Below are 23402 nucleotides of genomic sequence, written 5' to 3' on the forward strand. Positions count from 1 at the left end.
ATGAGTTAGACCAGTACAACACCAGGCTGCAAGACCTGCTAAACTAGTATAAGCAAGCTTAACTGTTATGAGCTGCCTTTAAAAGCATAATAAAGGGTGAAGGAATCATTATTGGTTGTAAAGCATCCACCGAAGATGAAATTTCAGGCAAAAGTGCATCATGTTTTGCCACTCTGGGCCAAACAGTTCAAAAAGAACATTTCTCAATGCAAGATTGCAAATAATTTAGGTCTCTTACCATCTATTGTACATGATATTGTAAAGAGATTTAGGGAATCTGGAGACTGTGTAGCATTGTTAAAGTAGGAGTACTGACTAATTACATTCAAAATTAGTTAATTATTAACTGTTGACTGCCTAAATTGCCAGGCTTCAAAAATTAATCCTAAAAGTATGTCTAAAAGTATGTAAACACATGACCAACCTAGACTTGTGAGATGTTGTTGCAAAAGGAAACAGTGGCTCGTTAAACTGTTCTATACATCATTCTGTAAATTAATGACTTTGTTTTCCCTGAGGAAATGAGACAGAACCGAAAGGTCTGTCCAGATAGTCTCATGCATCTGTCCATCGCTACATCTGTCTGTGTCATCCAGACCTATACACAGTTTAAATGAGTTCATCCTTCACACAGCAGTTGAAATTAAACTGATGATTTTGCATCAACATACGGAAAGCAATTAAAAGATTGAAATAATGATGCAAATGATTAAGTTTTGAAGCTTTTTTTGTCATTTATATTCACAATGCAGTGTTCACCAGCTGCTTCTCCTCTGTAAATAGTCATCTTAATTACATACAATGTTCCTCCTGTTCTGCAGCTACCCATCAGCACCAGCAAGCAAACCCACCATCATCTTCAACCTGATCTGCAGCTGCCCATTAGCACCAACAAACAAACCCACCATCTTTAACCTGTTATACATCCATGATACTTTCAATTACTGAAGATCTACTCATTTACTGCTGCGCCACGCAAGCGGGGAAGCAGTTTTAACTAACAAAATGTTATATTCATTCATTCTCTTATCCGCTTATCCAATTAGGGTTGCAGGGGGTGCTGGAGCCTATCTCAGCTTTTTAAGGCACACAGTAACACCCTGGATGGGACACCAGTCCATCGCAGGGCAGACACACACACACACACACACACACACACACACACACACACACACACCCATTCACTTATAGGGCAATTCAGTTCAATAAACCTAACTGCATGTTTTTGGCTCCTGGAGGAAACCCATGCAGACACGGGGAGAACATGCAAACTTTGCACATAAAGTACCCGGACCGCTCGGCCGGGATCGAACCCAGGACCTTCTTGATGTGAGGCGACATTGCTACCCACCGTTATATTTTAATTTATTTATGTTTACTGACTATTTGCTGTACTATTGTTTTCACTGGCCACAAAGCACAAATACACCCAGGGTAAGGTGCCATCATAAGTCATCATAGTCTCACTCACTCACTCACTCAGTGGGGGTCACTTATAGAAGACAATACACCTTTTGCATATTTTTGGGAGGTGGAAGGAAATTGAAGTTCCCAGAGAAGATCCACATTGGCATTGGGGCATTTACTTGAATCTCCTCACAGACAGTGTAGCGCAGGCAAGGATCAAACCCAGGTCAAATCAACACGTTCACCCAATTTGCAAACTGGGCCATTATTCCACCCTGATGTGATATTAAAAAGCACAGTACTAATGATGTTCAATGTATTGTTTAAATATGTTGTTTTATGTGATATAACACGCATCTGTAAGTAATGCAGAAAACAATAAAACGTTAGACGGCGCCATCTGCCGCCCAATGTGTGTACTACAAAAACAAAAAATTAGAAAGAATACTAAAGTAATGGTGTACCAAAAGATAACCAAAGTATTTAAATATATAGCGGCGGTAATATTGATCACAAGACAAGGATTTGGGCGTCACCTGCTGTCTGTATGTATAGCAGACCTAAGGGAAAGTGGAAAACAGTGGATGGTAACATTAAAGCAAATTAAAAGGCGTGGTGGGGAGAAAAATGGTGTTAAAACCACCGCATACACGTAAGATATCAGATAGGATGTAAAAAAAGAGGACAATACAGGCATGTAAAAAACTTATAAACACTAAATGCATTTATTTATTAGGAATTTAGGACAGAAACGGTAGTTACTTGTTACACAAGATTAATCAATTCACAAGTTTAATGTCAAACACAGTCATGGACAATTTTGTATCTCCAATTCACCTCAGTTTCACGTCTTTGGACTATGGGAGGGAACCGAAGCCAAATTCACAAAGCTGAATCAGTTTATCTGGACACTTGTTTGTTGAAGAGATATGTTTCGTCCCTCATTCGTGTAATACGCCAAACTTACATGCAGTCGATTTGCATAACAAATCACAATGACCACTGAATATAGACATGATCACTGGTTCCACTGTGTGGATTTGTGTATCTGGATTATTGAGCATGCAATCAAGAGATTCTCATCCAAATATTTTTGTTGCTGTTTATCTGTATGATGTTTTACATTTTAATTCGGCTGAAATTTGCATGGCACCTGAAATTATTATTATTTCCTTCTTGAACGTATTAAATATTATTTTAAAAACTACTTTGTTCTACAAGTTTAGCTGCCCCACAACAGGAGAGCAGTGAATGATTACAGTCTGTGTTTACTGTGTGCTGCTGCTACAGACCAGTACAAGCGAATCTTTGCGACACCTGCTGGCAGAAAAGAAAACCGCAGCCCTGAAAGGCAGGAAATAACACGATCTAACGCCTGGCTGGATATAACAGTCACACAAAAGCAAGAAAAATAGATTTAAATTACTTTGTACCGGTGTGTTTTTGATCATTCAAGGATGCTAGGTGGAAAAGCGGGCATTTCTAGTAATAGTCATAAAACGAGGCTCCTGGGAGTTCATTGAGTGCAAAGATCAGAATCCGAATCTTCATTATTAAGTACCAAGTACCAGATGTACAAGTAATTTATTTTGGTGCAGGTGTGAACATATATACATCTAATTAAATAATAGAAAAAGAAACACTATATATAAACACAGAATAAACAATACAAAAGCAACAAAAACAGTACAGCATCAGAGAAACGTGCAATAAAGATGTAAAGTACAGTACACTACAGGTCCGTGTTGCCGTGTCTGGCACGTAACTGACAGTTGTTTTGAGGTTTAATGACCTCTAGCTGCATGCACTTTGGTACATCAACTGCATTTACATTAATTGCTTTCATATCTTAAAATTGTTATAAACACCTAGCAAATTAGCAGATTCCTTTGCATATTCTGTTGTTCTCTCAGGCACAGGGAAATGCCCAATGTTTTTCTTTTCGAGTTGCATTTTCCACAACTTTAATTTGGCTTCAAATGACTTCACATGCAAAAGGAATGTGACCAGGAGCTGGTTACGCCCTTTAACATGTTTGTTCTACAGTCATCACCCCTCACAGCAGTGAACCAAATCTCCATAATCTGTTTCCAGGCTTTTCAGGAATTGCTTGAATTGCTGGTTATTCAGCCCTCTACTTTCAAATTTGGATGAAATTTGCAGTGTTACAGCAGCTTTCAAGAATATAAAAAAAATATATACAAAGTGTTTACACATATGCACACATATATTAAAAAGTAGAAAGTAAGAATATGTAAAAAATTACAAAAATATAAACAGTATTTTTAAAGAAAGTTAACCAAATATTGCACAGTTATTAAAATGTATTCGACAAGGTACAGCAGGTACAGCAGGTATTGCACATATTTAAAAAGTTATGCACTTAAGAGAATGTGAATTATTGTGATGGAGGTGATTATCTGTGTTTGGGGCGGTGCTGGTTGTATAGCCTGACAGCAGAAGGTAGGAAGGAGCCATGGTATCTCTCCTTTGAGCAACGTGGGTGAAGAAGCCTGTATACATACAATAGACCCTAGTCTTTATTAGTATTTAGGTTTAAATGAACCTGCTCCTACTGGATATGTATGCAAGCCACATTTTTAATGGTCATATAGGAATAGTTGCCACAGTTTAGGACAAGGTCACTGACCTTACAGTAAAAACAACATATACAGTAGTGTTAAAAAAAATAGCAGTCCAACACCATTAACTTGATAAATCACTGTTTTTAGTAGAAGTGTAGTAGAGTATTGAAAACAAAACAAACCCAACAATTAGGACATGCATGCCGCTCATTCTGAGTAATCGAAGCATTGATTGAAAGGGGGTTGTTCAAAATAATAGCAGTGAGGAGTTCAATTGGTGAAGTCATTCATTCTGCAGAAGAACGGGTGCCAATTTTGGCCCTTATTTAAGGTAGGAGGGGGGCAAATGTTGCACAGGTTGGTCATAGCTCATTTCCTTTTGAAATATTGGGTAAAATGGGTTGTTCCAGACATTGTTCTGATGAACAGCGTACTTTGATTAAAAAGTTGATTGTAGAGGGAAAAAACATACAGAGAAGTGCAGCAAATTATCGGCTGTTCAGCTAAAATGCCTTAAAGTGACAACCAAAACCTGAAAGACGCAGAAGGAAGCGTGGAACTACTGTTCGAATGGATCAGAGAATAGCCAGAATGGCAAAGGCTCAGCCAATGATCACCACCAGAAAGATCAAGGAACATCTGAAGTTACCAGTAAGTACAGAAGATGATTAAGTGAAGCCAATTTACCAGCAAGAACTCCTGCAAAGTCCCGTTGTTAAGATAAAGACGTGTCCTGAATGGGTTCAAATTTGCCAAGGAACACATTAACTGGTCCAAAGAGAAATGGCTCAACATTTGTGGACTGATGAAAGCAAAATTGTTCTTTTTGGGTCTAGTGGCCATAGACAGTATGTCAGACGACCCTCCAGCACTGAATTCAAGCCACAGTACACTGTGAAGACAGTAAAGCACGGTGGTACAAAATGATGATATGGGGATGTTTTTCATACCATGGTGTTACACCTATTTATCACATACGAGGGATCATGGATCAATTTAAATATATCAGAATACTTGAGGAGATCATGTTGCCCTATGTCGAAGAAGAAATGTCCTTAAAATGGGTGTTTCAACATGACAATGACCCAAAACATCTTGGTTACAGACAACAAGATTGAGGTAATAGAGTGACCAGCCCAATCCCCTGACTTCAATCCCAGAGAGAACTTGTGGGCTGACGTCTGAAACACGTTTTTTTTAGGCAAAACCCAAAATTGCAGAAGAACTGTGGAATGTAGTCTAATCATCCTGGACTGGAATACCTGTTCAGAGGTGCCAGAAGTTGGTCGACTCCATGCAACACAGATCTCGGAAACAATTGTTATGCCACTGAATATTAGTTCAGTAATTTAAAGTAAAGTGAAACCTCAAACATTTTTTCATGTTATAGATACATTTTTTTAGTTTTTAAAGAAAAATGCTGGCACTGCTATTATTTTGAACAGCCTAATATTCATTTTTCTTAACTTTCTGTAAAGGATAAACACAAACTGGCTACATTTAGTTAATGTTTTAATTTAGAATTGAAAGTGTAGTATTTTCAGTGCGTTTGCATTTATGGAAATAAAAGTTATTATAATGATTTTGTGCTTTATTCACTTTTTTAAAGTCACTGCTATTTTTTGGAACACTACTGTATGGCTAACTCATTTAAATGACTTGTTGCTTATAGCACATAATCCGCATTTAATGAAAAAAACTAATATGTTTAAGGTAATTATTATTTACTGCAGGCGTGGGGAACATTTTATCCCCTGAGGGCCAGATTAGTAATTACATATCTGGTCACGGGCTACAGACTACAATGATGCAACATACAGCCAAATAATATAGGCTTCATAAATACATGATGCTCATGGTATGTAGTTTTTATATTTGATCTCAGATTTACCTTATCATAATTTCAATGTGACGGTTGTGAATGTTTGGTCTTAACCAGCTGTGGAATATCAGGGGCAATGACATCGTGGCAACATGCAACTGGTTCTCCAAGTTGATGTCTGTAATGCCAAGTTCACACTACACGACTTTCCAAGTGGTCAGGTCGCTGTACAGTTCACACTACACGACTGGATCTCTTGTAATCGGGGGTCTTTCAAGTCGGTGTGGCTTTCACACTACAAGACTTATCGGCGATAGGGGGTTTCACACTACACCGTCTATCACAGACGGCGAGCAATCACAGGCGAGCTTTTCTGCTCTCCCAAACTATGCTTTGTCACAAAAACAAACACGAGAAGTGACGTAAAGTTTAATGATACCACGTTCAGAAATGCACGTTCACAAGTAGCGAGCGATGAAAGTTTGTGTGCTGATGTGCAGCGTAAAATCAAGTTGGAAAAGTATGAAAAGCATGGATTGTTCTTGGAGGTTAATAAATATTTTTACTTTATGTTTTGTAGAGAATTATTAGGTCAGAAACACTGTAAAACTTGTGTGTGTGTTGAAGTATTCTAATATAAACTATATTACGCCCCTGTCCCACCTTTTTACAAATCCTCCCCTGCTTTTCCCCTCACACCGTATCTTGCGTTCTCATTGGCTGTTCGACATAGCATTCATTGCCAGTCGTGCAACTCAGATCCAGATATTTGACAAGCTAGATATCTTTCTTGGGTTTCTTGAGCCGCTCGGATCGAGTTGTTGAGTAGTTCACACATAGCGATTGAGAGGCGAGTTTCGATCACCGAGCGAACGCCGAGTTGCTCCCGACCAGTCGGCGAGCGAAAATCAGGGAAAAATCATGTAATGTGAACTGGGCATTAGTCTTGAACGTAGTTGGTTTTTTGCAAGTGACAGCTATGAGAAGAACTGTTCACAGTGGTATGTGGTTCCAAACAGTGATGCCATCTTAAGTGCATGTTTCCTTAAATTTGGAAATTCCTGAGCACTTATATTTTGCTTGTAGAATTCTAGCAGGTCCGTGTTGCCGTGTCTGGCACGTAACTGACAGTTGTTTTGAGGTTTAATGACCTCTAGCTGCATGCACTTTGGTACATAAACTGCATTTACATTAATTGCTTTCATATCTTAAAATTGTTATAAACACCTAGCAAATTAGCAGATTCCTTTGCATATTCTGTTGTTCTCTCAGGCACAGGGAAATGCCCAATGTTTTTCTTTTCGAGTTGCATTTTACACAACTTTAATTTGGCTTCAAATGACTTCACATGCAAAAGGAATGTGACCAGGAGCTGGTTACGCCCTTTAACATGTTTGTTCTACAGTCATCACCCCTCACAGCAGTGAACCAAATCTCCATAATCTGTTTCCAGGCTTTTCAGGAATTGCTTGAATTGCCGGTTATTCAGCCCTCTACTTTCAAATTTGGATGAAATTTGCAGTGTTACAGCAGCTTTCAAGAATATAAAAAAAAAAAATACAAAGTGTTTACACATATGCACACATATATTAAAAAGTAGAAAGTAAGAATATGTAAAAAATTACAAAAATATAAACAGTACTTTTAAAGAAAGTTAACCAAATATTGCACAGTTATTAAAATGTATTCGACAAGGTACAGCAGGTACAGCAGGTATTGCACATATTTAAAAAGTTATGCACTTAAGAGAATGTGAATTATTGTGATGGAGGTGATTATCTGTGTTTGGGGCGGTGCTGGTTGTATAGCCTGACAGCAGAAGGTAGGAAGGAGCCATGGTATCTCTCCTTTGAGCAACGTGGGTGAAGAAGCCTGTATACATACAATAGACCCTAGTCTTTATTAGTATTTAGGTTTAAATGAACCTGCTCCTACTGGATATGTATGCAAGCCACATTTTTAATGGTCATATAGGAATAGTTGCCACAGTTTAGGACAAGGTCACTGACCTTACAGTAAAAACAACATATACAGTAGTGTTAAAAAAAATAGCAGTCCAACACCATTAACTTGGTAAATCACTGTTTTTAGTAGAAGTGTAGTAGAGTATTGAAAACAAAACAAACCCAACAATTAGGACATGCATGCCGCTCATTCTGAGTAATCGAAGCATTGATTGAAAGGGGGTTGTTCAAAATAATAGCAGTGAGGAGTTCAATTGGTGAAGTCATTCATTCTGCAGAAGAACGGGTGCCAATTTTGGCCCTTATTTAAGGTAGGAGGGGGGCAAATGTTGCACAGGTTGGTCATAGCTCATTTCCTTTTGAAATATTGGGTAAAATGGGTTGTTCCAGACATTGTTCTGATGAACAGCGTACTTTGATTAAAAAGTTGATTGTAGAGGGAAAAAACATACAGAGAAGTGCAGCAAATTATCGGCTGTTCAGCTAAAATGCCTTAAAGTGACAACCAAAACCTGAAAGACGCAGAAGGAAGCGTGGAACTACTGTTCGAATGGATCAGAGAATAGCCAGAATGGCAAAGGCTCAGCCAATGATCACCACCAGAAAGATCAAGGAACATCTGAAGTTACCAGTAAGTACAGAAGATGATTAAGTGAAGCCAATTTACCAGCAAGAACTCCTGCAAAGTCCCGTTGTTAAGATAAAGACGTGTCCTGAATGGGTTCAAATTTGCCAAGGAACACATTAACTGGTCCAAAGAGAAATGGCTCAACATTTGTGGACTGATGAAAGCAAAATTGTTCTTTTTGGGTCTAGTGGCCGTAGACAGTATGTCAGACGACCCTCCAGCACTGAATTCAAGCCACAGTACACTGTGAAGACAGTAAAGCACGGTGGTACAAAATGATGATATGGGGATGTTTTTCATACCATGGTGTTACACCTATTTATCACATACGAGGGATCATGGATCAATTTAAATATATCAGAATACTTGAGGAGATCATGTTGCCCTATGTCGAAGAAGAAATGTCCTTAAAATGGGTGTTTCAACATGACAATGACCCAAAACATCTTGGTTACAGACAACAAGATTGAGGTAATAGAGTGACCAGCCCAATCCCCTGACTTCAATCCCAGAGAGAACTTGTGGGCTGACGTCTGAAACATGTTTTTTTGAGGCAAAACCCAAAATTGCAGAAGAACTGTGGAATGTAGTCTAATCATCCTGGACTGGAATACCTGTTCAGAGGTGCCAGAAGTTGGTCGACTCCATGCAACACAGATCTCGGAAACAATTGTTATGCCACTGAATATTAGTTCAGAAATTTAAAGTAAAGTGAAACCTCAAACATTTTTTCATACAAAATACATTTTATCACAGACGGCGAGCAATCACAGGCGAGCTTTTCTGCTCTCCCAAACTATGTTTTGTCACAAAAACAAACACGAGAAGTGACGTAAAGTTTAATGATACCACGTTCAGAAATGCACGTTCACAAGTAGCGAGCGATGAAAGTTTGTGTGCTGATGTGCAGCGTAAAATCAAGTTGGAAAAGTATGAAAAGCATGGATTGTTCTTGGAGGTTAATAAATATTTTTACTTTATGTTTTGTAGAGAATGATAAGGTCAGAAACACTGTAAAACTTGTGTGTGTGTTGAAGTATTCTAATATAAACTATATTACGCCCCTGTCCCACCTTTTTACAAATCCTCCCCTGCTTTTCCCCTCACACCGTATCTTGCGTTCTCATTGGCTGTTCGACATAGCATTCATTGCCAGTCGTGCAACTCAGATCCAGATATTTGACAAGCTAGATATCTTTCTTGGGTTTCTTGAGCCGCTCGGATCGAGTTGTTGAGTAGTTCGCACATAGCGATTGAGAGGCGAGTTTCGATCACCGAGCGAACGCCGAGTTGCTCCCGACCAGTCGGCGAGCGAAAATCAGGGAAAAATCATGTAATGTGAACTGGGCATTAGTCTTGAACGTAGTTGGTTTTTTGCAAGTGACAGCTATGAGAAGAACTGTTCACAGTGGTATGTGGTTCCAAACAGTGATGCCATCTTAAGTGCATGTTTCCTTAAATTTGGAAATTCCTGAGCACTTATATTTTGCTTGTAGAATTCTAGCAGGTCCGTGTTGCCGTGTCTGGCACGTAACTGACAGTTGTTTTGAGGTTTAATGACCTCTAGCTGCATGCACTTTGGTACATCAACTGCATTTACATTAATTGCTTTCATATCTTAAAATTGTTATAAACACCTAGCAAATGAGCAGATTCCTTTGCATATTCTGTTGTTCTCTCAGGCACAGGGAAATGCCCAATGTTTTTCTTTTCGAGTTGCATTTGCCACAACTTTAATTTGGCTTCAAATGACTTCACATGAAAAAGGAATGTGACCAGGAGCTGGTTACGCCCTTGGAGTTTAACACTGAGCTCTGACAAATTTCCCTTTCATTTTCATGAAACTTTTAACAGCATTTCTGAGTTAATAAAATTGCTTTAACATGTTTGTTCTGCTTAGTCATCACACCCCACAGCAGTGAACCAAATCTCCATAATCTGTTTCCAGGCTTTTCAGGAATTGCTTGAATTGCTGGTTATTCAGCCCTCTACTTTCAAATTTGGATGAAATTTGCAGTGTTACAGCAGCTTTCAAGAATATAAAAAAAAAAAAAAAAAAAAAGTGTTTACACATATGCACACAAAAATATAAACAGTATTTTTAAAGAAAGTTAACCAAATATTGCACAGTTATTAAAATGTATTACTGTCGAATTACTGTGATGGAGGTGATCACCTGCGTTTGGGGCGGTGCTGGTTGTATAGCCTGACAGCAGAAGGTAGGAAGGAGCCATGGTATCTCTCCTTTGAGCAACGCGGGTGAAGAAGCCTGTTGCTAAAGGAGCTGCCCAGTGCTGCCACAGTCTCATGCAGTGGCTGATCGGTGTTCTCCATTAAGGATGACAGCTTGGCCATCATCCTTCTCTCCCCCACTGCCTCCACTGAGTCCAGGGCGCAGCCCAGGACAGAACTCGCCTTTCTGAATTTGTCCGGTTTCTTCCTGTCTGCTGTTGTCATGCTGCTGCCCCAGCAGATAACACCATAGAAAATGGCTGATGCCACCACTGAATCATAGAAGAAGTTGAGAAGGGCCCCCTGTATTCCAAAAGACCGGAGCCTCCTCAACAAATACAGTCTGCTATGGCCCTTCTTGTACAAGGCCTGTGTATTATCTGACCAGTCCAGTTAATTGTTAATGTGAACACTCAGGTACCTCCTATAGGAGTTAACAATCTTAATATATCTTGTCCCTGGATGCTCACCGGTTTCAGTGGATGTGGTTTAGTCCATCGAAAGTCCACCACCAGCTCTTTTGTCTTGCTGGTGTCCTTTATGTGTCCTTTATCCTTTATGTGTCCCCAGCATTGCTGGTGCACCGTCTGTAGTAACTCCACTTAGTTTGTTGAGAGATAAACCATAGGAGTGCACTGTTATTATTAGCCTTTCAAAAATGTCCTCAATGAAAGTAAATCCTCTCTCATCTCAAAATCCACCGTAATTTCATGTACAAAAATTGCCAACTGGCTCATATTTGTTATGTCTGTCATCTCATCTAAAGCCAGCGAGTAAAACTTAAAATCCGTGATAGAATCTTTCAGAGGGTTTTTAATATCCTCTGCCGTATCACCAATACGGTCAGACACTGTCCGACAAGAAAGGCTGACGTTCTGAAACAGTTTTAACTTTTCTGGAGCTAATATTTTAGCGACAGAAACCATGCACTCCTTCATTAACTCGCCTTCAGAATAAGGCTTCAGTCGTTTTGCAATCACCACATAACTCACCTCAGTCACACTGTCCAGTTCCTTTTGGGTCGTGTGAAAGAAGTCAGATTATTTTTGAGCACCTTTATTTTCGCTGCTTGTTCTGGCCCTTGCAGAGTGGTATACCTTGCGTGTTTGGTGGTATGATGTCTTTCAATATTATTTTTCTTGAGAATAGTGAGAGATTTTCCACAAATTAAACATACAGTAGACCCTTGACTTATTAATTTAATTGGTTCCGAGGGGCTGTTATTAAGTCAAAATGTTTGTTAGTTAAACCTATTTTTCCTATAAGAAATAATGTAAATAGAATTAATCCATGCCAGACCTCTCAAACCACGCCCTTACCTAACCTCTCTAATGTTTTAAATGGCCTTTTTTGTTATAAATACAAGTATATTTTCCCTTAAATCTTAAATTATAGAATAGACATTCCTGTAATAAACAATAATGAACAACAATACACAGCAGTACTGTACATAAAACACACCACATTTCAGTACAGTACGTGTGCTTTACTATACACCATAATAAATTTCCCTCTTTTTTTTATAAAATGTATGACAGAGACACCTGGCCTGCTTTGCTTGCCTTGTTGCTACCGCGACCCTGAAATGAATTATGTGGAACAGATGATTATGATGATTAATTGCATAAAGCCCAGACAATAAAATGTAGGACATACAAGGGTAGTAGTAGTACTGTAGTAGTCTTTATTGTCACTATAAATTGCAACAGGTACAATTACCTGGGGGGAAGGGGGGGGGGGGGGGGGGTCTGATTGAGCAGGGTGGTGTATACGTCCCGCAGGCCAGAGGTTCCCCACCCCTGATGTAGTGTAGTTCACCACACCCATTGCTGACAGGTTTGACAAGTTTGGAGGGATTAAACCTGCACGGAGCCCTGACCTCAACTCCAGCTTAATGCGGGCGGCACGGTGGCTCAGTGGGTAGCACTGTCGCCTCACAGCAAGAAGGTCCTGGGTTCAAATCCCCAGGTGGAGCGGTCCAGGTCCTTTCTGTGTGGAGTTTGCATGTTCTCCCCGTGTCTGTGTGGGTTTCCTCCGGGCTCCAGTTTCCTCCCACAGTCCCAAGACACGCAAGTGAGGTGAACTGGAGACACTAAATTGTCCATGACTGTGTTTGATATAATCTTATGAACTGATGAATCTTGGGTAATGAGTAACTACAGTTCCTGTCATGAATGTAACCAAAGTGTAAAACATGACGTTAAAATCCTAATAAACAAACACACAAACCAGATTAATGCCCGTAGTTTTAAAACAAATTTCCCGTGGATTCATACATGCAGTGTTAGTTTGTTTTCTGAGCAGTTTGTTTAGATAATGCGATACAGTAATGATACTGACAGCACCAGAATGTATAAAGTCTGGCTGTATAAATAATCATTTATTTTGTAATATACGTTTTTATAGAGGATTAAAGACATAAAACTGTGCATCACTACAGTGGAAATGTCTCAGGTACAAACTTAACCTTTAATTACAGAAACACACCTACTGCAACATGCCTAAACATGTGGCTGTGATCTAAACCGTGATGTTTTTCTATTTAATTATGAACAAACACATTCAACACCCATTTCACTGGCGTGCTGTGAAAAGGTAAGTCCAATAACCTGAAGCCTTTCATTCACCTTAATCTACTTCTACATTATTTACTGATTGCGGGTGAGACAAATGGTACGAGCTGTCATCAAGACTAAGTTGCATTGCTGGCTTTGCCCAAATGATCTTAGTGGGCGGTTTGTATGCATACCAATACGCTATCATAGTACATGCCTGAAGCTTTATAAGGCTGTGAAGAAGTCTGAAACTAAGTGTTCCTGTGCTGTTTCAGGGCTTCAGCAGCATCAACTGGCAGAAGTAAGTAGGTAAGCCTAAACTTTAATGTTGAGCTGTTGAGTATTCGCATGTGCCTTATTTTTTTTATACGTCATGCTAGTACAGTAGGACTGTAACTAACTTCTCTATTCATAAAAATGTGAGTGTTTCATGGCAGTGTGTGTGTGTGTGGTTTGTCAGTACTTGCATAATAATTGAGGGAATGAGGAACTGAATGGATGTTCGGATTGTTCAGTTCTAAGCATGCTTATGTATTTATCAGTTTTTTCAATCATTTTGGGAAGTGTTCTGATGTTCACAGTTCCTGTTCTTTAAGACTTCAGCTGAATCTGGTAGGAGTGTAGAGATGATTTCTACCTCTTACACAGAGGTAGAAAGTAACGAATTACATTTACTTGCGTTACTGTAATTGAGTAGTTTTTTTGTGTACTTGTACTTTTTAAAGTAGATTTTACAACCTGTAATTTTACTTTTACTTAAGTATGTTTTGTATTAAGAATTGTAATTCGCTACATTTTAAATAACATCCATTACTGAGTAAAAAAAAAAAAAAGAAAAGAAAACAATAAAAAACTCGACATTAAACCGGCCCACTGAGCATTTACGCATTTGTGTGCTTTAGAGTAGTGATGGGTCGGTCGCGAACGATCCGGCCCTAAGAGCCGGCTCTTCAAAGTGAACGACGGGATCCGGCTCCTGATTGGGAGCCGATTCGTTTTTTTCCGGTTTTTTATTTTCACACACACACACACACACACACACACACACACACACACACACACACACACACACACACACAGCGTGCACACGAACAGGAGGGAGAGAGAACTCAGCGCTTTACACAAGTCAAATCAAATCACTTTATTGTCACGTCACATTAACACAGGTGTGAAAGGTGAGTGAAATGCTTAGGTGCTCAGTCCCTCACAGTTCCAATACACATTAATTACAAAAAATATACACATTAACTTACACAGGCAGACATTACACGCTGGAAAGGTGAGGAAAATGAGTGAGAGGAAACATAGTAAAGTTTGGACTCGAGGAGCCCCGTTTACAGAGCCCCGTCCACTGGTGGGAGACCAAGTGTTCAGTCTACCCACATCTTATACATGTGATGGCACACAGACTGTGTATCTGTCCCCTCAGAGAGAATCTTTTTTAACAGGGCAGATCATAACAGAAAAGAGAAACAGGATCAGCCCATCAAAGATGAGCTCCTTGGTTTTTCTGAATGCTGATCTTCACTAAACTATCTTCTTTTTGTTTTGCACATTTTCATGTATATTTTGTTGAGTGTGAGTGATGCTTCGTTGATGTTGTGTTGTTTCACTCTAGATGCTTGTTTTTTTTGTTTTGTTTATTAGGATTTTAACGTCTCGTTTTACACTTTGGTTACATTCATGACAGGAAAATTCACCTCACTTGCATGTCTTTGGACTGTGGGAGGAAACCGGAGCACCCGGAGGAAACCCACGCGGACACGGGAAAGACATGCAAACTCCACACAGAAAGGACCCGGGCTCTTCACCTGGGGCTCGAACCCAGGACCTTCTTGCCGTGAGGCGACAGTGCCAACCACTTAGCCACCATGCCGTCCCACTCTAGATGCAAATTTACAAATAATATACACAATCGGATCTTTTTGTCTAATTGAGATGGGTCTTTGTTTTTGTATTTTATAATTTATTGTTGGAGCACTCTGTTCCATGTTGAGTATATAAATAAAGCAGTTTAAATAATAAACATTTAATACAATGTTTTTTTTACATTAGTAATTCATTTTACATGTAATTTGGGAATAAATTAATTTAAGCAACAAAAAAATCTATGGAGCCACTTGGGAGCCGAAAGAGCCGGCTCTTTTTAGTGAGCCGAGCCAAAAGAACCGGCTCTCTAAAAGGAGCCGAAATTCCCATCACTACTTTAGAGTCGGGCTTGCGAACTGAATCACTGAGTTAACGAGTCAGAAACGACTCGCTCTGTTTCATTATGATGGTGTGCATAAACAACTCCATGAATCGGTTCATTTGGTGAAGAGATTCAGATGTATAAAGCAATCAGAGCTTCAGAATTCACAATCTGGGCGGAATTTCAATCTCTTTCTTCATTGGTTGTTCTATAAATGACAGTTTAGTGAACGAATCACCAATGTAAGCTTTTTATTTTTTTTTACCGGGAAAGCCGAGAGAATAAATCTAGTTTTCATTAGTTAGGTGGATAAAACAGTTGGGTATGGATTTATATATTCTGGAAACATACAAGATGGTCTTATATAAAGTGGATTATATCCCTAATGGAACAACACATGGATATAGATCAGGTAAGCAGATAAGTGGTTATGATTTTCTGTTGCTGTGTGACTGATCTGGGTCGCGGTTCTGCTGTTTACGGTTGGCTTTCATTTTGCAACGATAGCAAAGCATTATGAAATATTGGGATTTTTTTATGTTCATTATTTTTTGAGTATTTATTTAAGTAAAACGGACAGCATAAATGTGATTGTGAGATTCTGCTGGTTTGTTTTTTTATTTTGATCATGTTTCTATGACGGTGTTTTTTATTTATAGGTGCAACCCTAACCGCCTAACCCTTTTATTGAGGATAAACAGAAATAATGCTGTTTTGAATTGATAAGAGCAGTTGCAGTCTGTTGTAGAGGTTAAATCCACACATGAACTGCTAATATGCTGCATGGCTGGTGAGCTGTGTGTAGTAGTGATGGGTCGGTCGCGAACGATCCGGCTCTAAGAGTCGGCTCTTTAAAGTGAACGACGGGATCCGGCTCCTGACTGGGAGCCGATTCGTTTTTTTCCGGTTTTTTTTTTCTGTCAAAACCGCACGTGATTGGTCAAGATACGTGGTGGCGTTTGTGTAATTACACTGAGCAGGAGGGGAGGGGTTACACACACACACACACACACACACACAGACAGGACAGCGTGCACACGAACAGGAGGGAGAGAGAGCGAGAGAACTCAGCGCTTTACAAGCAGACATTACACGCTGGAAAGGTGAGGAAAATGAGTGAGAGGAAACAGTAAAGTTTGGACACGAGGAACCCCTTTTACAGAGAAGTGCAGATCCACTGAACCAAGTGTTCACTGGGAGACCAAGTGTTCAGTCTACCCACACCTTATACATGTGATGGCACATAGATTGTGTACCTGTCTTCTCAGAGAGAATCTATTTTAACAGGGCAGATCATAACAGAAAGGAGAAACAGGATCAAACCATCAAAGATGAGCTCCTTGGTTTTTCTGAATGCCAATCTTCACTAAATACTTACAAATACTGTCACCTGGATGCTGCGTTTTCTTTTTGTTTTGCACATTTTCATTTATATTTTGTTGAGTGTGAGTGCTTCATTGATGTTGTGTTGTTTCACTCTAGATGCTTGTTTATTTTGTTTTGTTTATTAGGATTTTAACTTCACGTTTTACACACGGGAACATTCACCTCACTTGCATTTCTTTGGACTGTGGGAGGAAACCGGAGCACCCGGAGGAAACCCACGCGGACACGGGAAAGACATGCAAACTCCACACAGAAAGGACCCGGGCTCTTCACCTGGGAATCCCACTTTAGATGCAAACGTATAAATAATATACACAATCAGATCTTTTTGTCTAATTGAGATGGGTCTTTGTTTTTGTATTTTATAATTTATTGTTGGAGCACTCTGTTCCATGTTGAGTATATAGATAAAGCAATTTAAATAATAAACATTTGATACAATGTTTTTTTACATTAGTAATTCATTTTACATGTAATTTGGTAATAAATTAATTTAAGCAACAAAAAAAATCTAAGGAGCCACTTGGGAGCCGAAAGAGCCGGCTCTTTTTAGTGAGCCGAGCCAAAAGAACCAGCTCTCTAAAAGGAGCCGAAATTCCCATCACTAGTGTGTAGGGTGCTCTGCTGTATCATTCACCTATCAACTTCTGTTGGAAAATGATGTTTCTCCTTTTGTTAAAAAAGTAACTCAGTAACGTTTACTCTGAGTACATTTTAAAAGAGTTACTTTTTACTGGAGTAGATTTTTAGACTAGTAATTTTACTCGTACTTAAGTAAAAAATCATTAAAGTAATAGTACTTTTACTTGAGTACAATATTTTAGTACTCTTTCCACCTCTGCTCTTACATAGTGTACTGTTAATCGTTAGTATACACCGAGCACGCATAACATTATGACCACTTCTTTGTTTCTACACTCACTGTCCATTTTATCAGCTCCACTTACCATATAGAAGCACTTTGTAGTTCCACAATTACTGACTGTAGTCCATCTGTTTCTCTACATACTGTTTTAGCCTGCTTTCATGCTGTTCTTCAATGGTCAGGACCCCCACAGGACCACCACAGAGCAGGTATTATTTAGGTGGTGGATCATTCTCAGCACTGCAGTGACACTGACATGGTGGTGGTGTGTTAGTGTGTGTTGTGCTGGTGTAGCGGACTTGAACAGGTCGGACAGCTCAGGACACCAACCACACGGAGTCAGAACCTTTAATGTCTTGATGTATATAAAATAAAATACTACAAATTAATTTAAAATCAAAAACACTATTGCCACACTGGTATGAGTGGATCAGACACAGCAGTGCTGCTGGAGTTTTTAAAACCCTCACTGTCACTGCTGGACTGAGAATAGTCCACCAACCAAAAACATCCAGCCAACAGCGCCCCGTGGGCAGCGTCCTGTGACCACTGATGAAGGTCTAGAAGATGACCGACTCAAACAGCAGCAATAGATGAGCGATCGTCTCTGACTTTACATCTACAAGGTGGACCAAGTAGGTAGGAGTGTCTAATAGAGTGGACAGTGAGTGGACGCGGTATTTAAAAACTTCAGCAGCGCTGCTGTGTCTGATTCACTCATACCAGCACAACACACACTAACACCACCACCATGTCAGTGTCACTGCAGTGCTGAGAATGATCCACCACCTAAATAATACCTGCTCTGTAGTGGTCCTGTAGGGGTCATTGAAGAACAGGGTGAAAAGGGGCTAACAAAGCATGCAGAGAAACTGATGGACTACAGTCAGTAATTGTAGAACTACAAAGTGCTTTTATATGGTAAGTGGAGCTGATAAAATGGACAGTAAGTGTAGAAACAAGGAGGTGGTTTTAATGTTATGCCTGATCGGTGTATCTTCTGTATGCATAAATTAGTATAGTGAAATAAAGTTGCTTAAAGAAAGACTTACACCCCCTAAAAGTTTAAAAATCGGGGGCGGCACGGTGGGTGGGTAAGTGGGTAGCATTGTCATCTCACATCAAGAAGGTCCTGAGTTCAGTCCCCAGATAGGGCGGTCCAGGTCCTTTCTGTGTGGAGTTTGCATGTTCTCCCCGTGTCTGTGTGGGTTTACTCCGGGAGCTCCGGTCTCCTCCCACAGTCCAAAGACGTACAAGTGAGGTAAATTGGAGATACAAAAATCTCCATGACTGTGATGGCGTTAAACTTGTGAATGGATGAATCTTGATTAACTAACGTTTCTGTCATGAATGTAAACAAGGTGTGTAAAACAGGATGTTAAAATCCTAATAAATAAATGAATATTACGTGACCTTACAGTTTTGCTAGCTGAAATGTCAAAACCTCAAAGCCCTCGTTTCCTACAAACGGCTCTAGACTCAGATGAAACCTTATCATTAAAATACGTAATGTTACTGTGTTCCAGAAAACCGTGGTCATGACATTTGAAAACCTGGCTGATGATTATTCCACTTATCAGCAGCTGTTTGAGGTGTATTTGGAGCATTCAACTGACCACCCGAAGACATGGGATTTCATTCATGGAAAACTTGCTGACATCCTTAACGGGTATGTTCTTATAGTCACACATATACCACATTGAATAGCTACTGAAATTCAGTTGTGAGGTGTTTATTTGCACAGCAGCATGAATCCTAAATTACTCGAATTCTAAATGTTGTAGCTTAGTGGTTAAGTTACTGGACTAGTAGTCAGAAGGTTGCTGGTTTAAGCCCCACCGTTGCCAGGTTGCCACTGTTGAGCAAGACCCTTAACCTGCAATTGTTTAGATTGTATACTGTCACAACTCTGTAAGTCGCTTTAGATAAAAGCCAAAAATTTAAATGTGTGTATAAATGCACTGATCAGCCATTACATTAAAACCACCTCTTTGTTTCTGTGCTCACTGTCCATTTTATCAGCTCCACTTACCATATAGAAGCATTTTGTAGTTCTACAATTACTGACTGTAGTCCATCTGTTTCTCTGCATGCTTTGTTAGCCCCCTTAAATGCTGTTCTTCAATGGTCTGGACTCTCACAGGACCCCCACAGAGCAGGTATTATTTGGGTGTTGGATCATTCTCAGCACTGCAGTGACACTGACATGGTGGTGGTGTGTTAGTGTGTGTTGTGCTGGTATGAGTGGATCAGACACAGCAGCGCTGATGAAGTTTTTAAACACCTCACTGTCACTGCTGGACTGAGAATAGTCCACCTACCAAAAACATCCAGCCAACAGCGCCCCGTGGGCAGCGTCGTGTGACCACTGATGAAGGTCTAGAAGATGACCGACTCAAACAGCAGCAATAGATGAGCGATCGTCTCTGACTTTACATATACAAGTGTCTACAGTGTCTAATACAGCGCTGCTGTGTCTGATCCACTCATACCAGCACAACACACACTAACACACCACCACCATGTCAGTGTCACTGCAGTGCTGAGAATGATCCACCACCTAAATAATACCTGCTCTGTGGTGGTCCTGACCACTGAAGAACAGCATTTAAGGGGGATAACAAAGCATGCAGAGAGACAGATGGACTACAGTCAGTAATTGTAGAACTACAAAGATCTTCTATATGGTAAGTGGAGCTGATAAAATGGACAGTGAGTGTAGAAACAAAGAGGTGGTTTTAATGTTATGGCTCATCAGTGTAAAAGGTCTCTGATTTTTCACAATATTTAAAGTGATGGATGATTAATACTGATAATCATATAAAAGAGTCTTTAAAACTTTTACCTAAGTAATTTCTCTAAGTTTTTTGTAATATTTACTCGAGGGTAAGTACTGTACTGGGTGTATTATTCAGCACTGGAAATGGCATCAGTTGTCCAACAAGTTTTTATATAGAGTAAGCAAGTGGCGCCCTCTGGTGCCCAGGCATTTAAACGTTTGTTGCTTTTGATACAACGTTAACAAAAACAATAGTCATGTATTTGAATGAACACGTTATTATTCACCAGTAAACCCCTTCATGTACGAGCTTTGCTGTTATTTTAATGTATTTATTCATTTTTTACCTTCAACAAACCACTTTACCTTTTTCCTGATAATGATGACTGTTTATACTGAAAACACTGGGCCATTGCAGAGTAATACACAGTAATAGTGATGCATTTAAATAATTAGGGATAAATAAAGCATCCATCCATCCATCCATCCATCCATCCAGATGAAGACAAACCAGATGAAGACAAAGATCAAACCTTAAAGCCTGGAGGTGTGAATCAGTGATATTACCTGCTGCACCACCACACTGTCCCTGTCTCAGCATAATTCTAATATTATATTCATTTGTGTCTACTCTGTCTGTCATGTGTAGCATTGATGCAGGACGTTCCACTCTGAATGTGATGGGTGTAGGAAGTGGATCAGGTAAAGATCATCATGATAATCCTAACCTTTGTTTCTGAGAGAGAACCGTCCCTAACTGCAGGACAGTTCAGCGGCTGTTCTCTTCTTTACCATGACCACTTAGAAACAGTTAGCACTGCATGATATACACTATATTTGGACATCTGACCATGAGCTTGTTGGACCTTCCATTTAAAAAAACAAATGGTCCTGAAACAGAGTGACCTCTATGTGATCTTTTGGCTAGAACAACAGCCACTTTTTTGAGAAGGCTTCTTACAAGACTTTAAGGTAGGTGGTCTGTGGGAATTTGTTCCAGTTTGTTCTGATGTTCCAGTTTATTCCAAAGCTGTTCAGTGGTTCTGTTTAGGGCTCTGTGCAGGATGCTGGAGTTTTTATAGAGCTTACTTTGTGCACAGCAGCACAGTCATGCTGGAACAGGAAACTGCCCTTCCTAAACTGTTGTTGCAAATCTGGAAGCATATAATTTCCTTTATGTAATTGATTTATTACACTTGTCAGCAGTTGTTGTAGCTGAAACACACTAATTTATGGGTGTCCCAATACTTTTGTCCTTATTGTATTTTAAGATGAAGCTTCTCTTCAATTCTCCAATGAATGCTTCCATTTCCCAGAGGTTTTGTTCTTCTCCTAAGAGAACCAATCTGATATTAAATTCACAACAATAGTTCTAGTTCCGTTTAGCAGCCCCACAGCCTACATAATAATAATAATAATAATAATAATAATAATAATAGTAATAATTACAGTTGTATTAATGCACATGGTCTGCAGGTGAGACTGATCTGGAAATCCTCAGGCTCTTGCATTCGAAGTGTCCAGAAGCCAGAGTGGTGAACGAGGTGGTGGAACCCAGCGTTAACATGCTAAACAAATATAAAGGTACAAACACACACCTCTACATACCCAAAACATCAAAAGTATTCGATGTTACCAAATCTGCTTTTGTACATGTGTTTATCTGAGTATAAACCAGCACTTTTATCGCTTGGAATTATTTGTAAAAGCACGTCGGAGTCAAGAGGGTCAGAAATTTGACCAGGTCGAGAAAGACAAGTGCAGAAAACATCAAGGTTGACTGGCTAGACTGGTTATTCTGAACCACTCTGTGTCTGTAAGGTTACAGGAGGGTATCGGTCATGAATACATGTACTTAATTAAGTTTACATATACTGGTAAGAGACGTACTGTATGTCATGGCTGTCTTTGCATAGAAGGGATTTCAATGCGTTTTCAACTGTGCAGTGGCGGCTCAGTGGTTAAGGTACTGGGCTAGTGCTAGAAGGGTTGCTTGTTTAAGCCCCACCACCACCATTAGGCTGCCACTGTTGGACCCTGAGTAAGACCCCTAATCAGGCATCTGTCAAATGCCTAAATGTTATAATTTGTTCCTAAATAATTGAAAAATAATTTCAAACTTCTCAACTTACTTTACAAAAAACTTTACAAACATATTTATACTATAACTACTTATTTTGATTATTTATTGCAATTCAGAAGTAGTGATTCTGATTGACAACTGGTGGCTTTACATTGCCCATATACACTAAATAGGGCTAGTTTAATTGCACCCATTTAACAATGCATGGAACAGTGGTCTCTTCCCTAGATACAGAAGAAATACTGGGCTAACACATTTTATTGCTGTGCCAGCCGAGCGCCCTAAAATCAAATATTTGTATGTGTTAAAATGATCAAACTGTGTACAGTACTACTCGTCGAACATCCAAACCCAAGGGCAAAACCAAGGGCATTTATGTAGAGTTGCCCCTCCTTTGTGCCTATTAAGTCAGGCACTGAGCTTAAACAACAAAACAAGTTAATACATGTATTTATGAACCCTAATTTGTGCACATGACACAGTCATGCTGGAGGAAAATGCCATAAACTGTTACCATAAAGTTTATATATAAATACAAATATAGATAAATAAAGTTTATATATATACAGTGTATATATATATATATATATACACATACATTTCATTTATGCTCCTCCTATTTTTTAAGCTTTGCTGACACAGACAGCGGGCATTGACCACATTACCTTCAACTGGAATCAAATGACGGCGTCTGATTTTAAGAGCAGCTGGAAGGAGAAAAATCCTGACAAGAAGATGGACTTTATTCACATGGTTCAGGTTTGTACATGAAAATTTTTCTCCTAATTTAGTCAAATTCCCTTTAACAATCCCTCTGCCACTTGTATTACCCCCATTGGCTGAGGAGGTCTGCAGACTAGCACCTTCTCCCCAGACATGTAAAATCACTGGCTCTTTCTTTATAC

The 23402-nt window shown here is 39.5% G+C and overlaps 1 protein-coding gene across 1 annotated transcript in view; it reads left to right on the forward strand.

Annotated features, from left to right (window-relative positions):
• LOC134324056 (histamine N-methyltransferase-like) overlaps positions 1-23402 on the forward strand; it is an 81460-nt gene that overhangs the window by 55402 nt on the left and 2656 nt on the right. Inside the window, exons 2-5 of the mRNA XM_063005708.1 lie at positions 19162-19304; positions 21064-21116; positions 21891-21998; positions 23126-23256. Of these exons, the coding sequence (XP_062861778.1) occupies positions 19162-19304; positions 21064-21116; positions 21891-21998; positions 23126-23256 (435 nt within the window). The remainder of the gene's footprint in view (positions 1-19161; positions 19305-21063; positions 21117-21890; positions 21999-23125; positions 23257-23402) is intronic.

Source organism: Trichomycterus rosablanca, chromosome 12 (genome assembly GCF_030014385.1).
Source record: "Trichomycterus rosablanca isolate fTriRos1 chromosome 12, fTriRos1.hap1, whole genome shotgun sequence".
Lineage (NCBI taxonomy): Eukaryota > Metazoa > Chordata > Actinopteri > Siluriformes > Trichomycteridae > Trichomycterus > Trichomycterus rosablanca.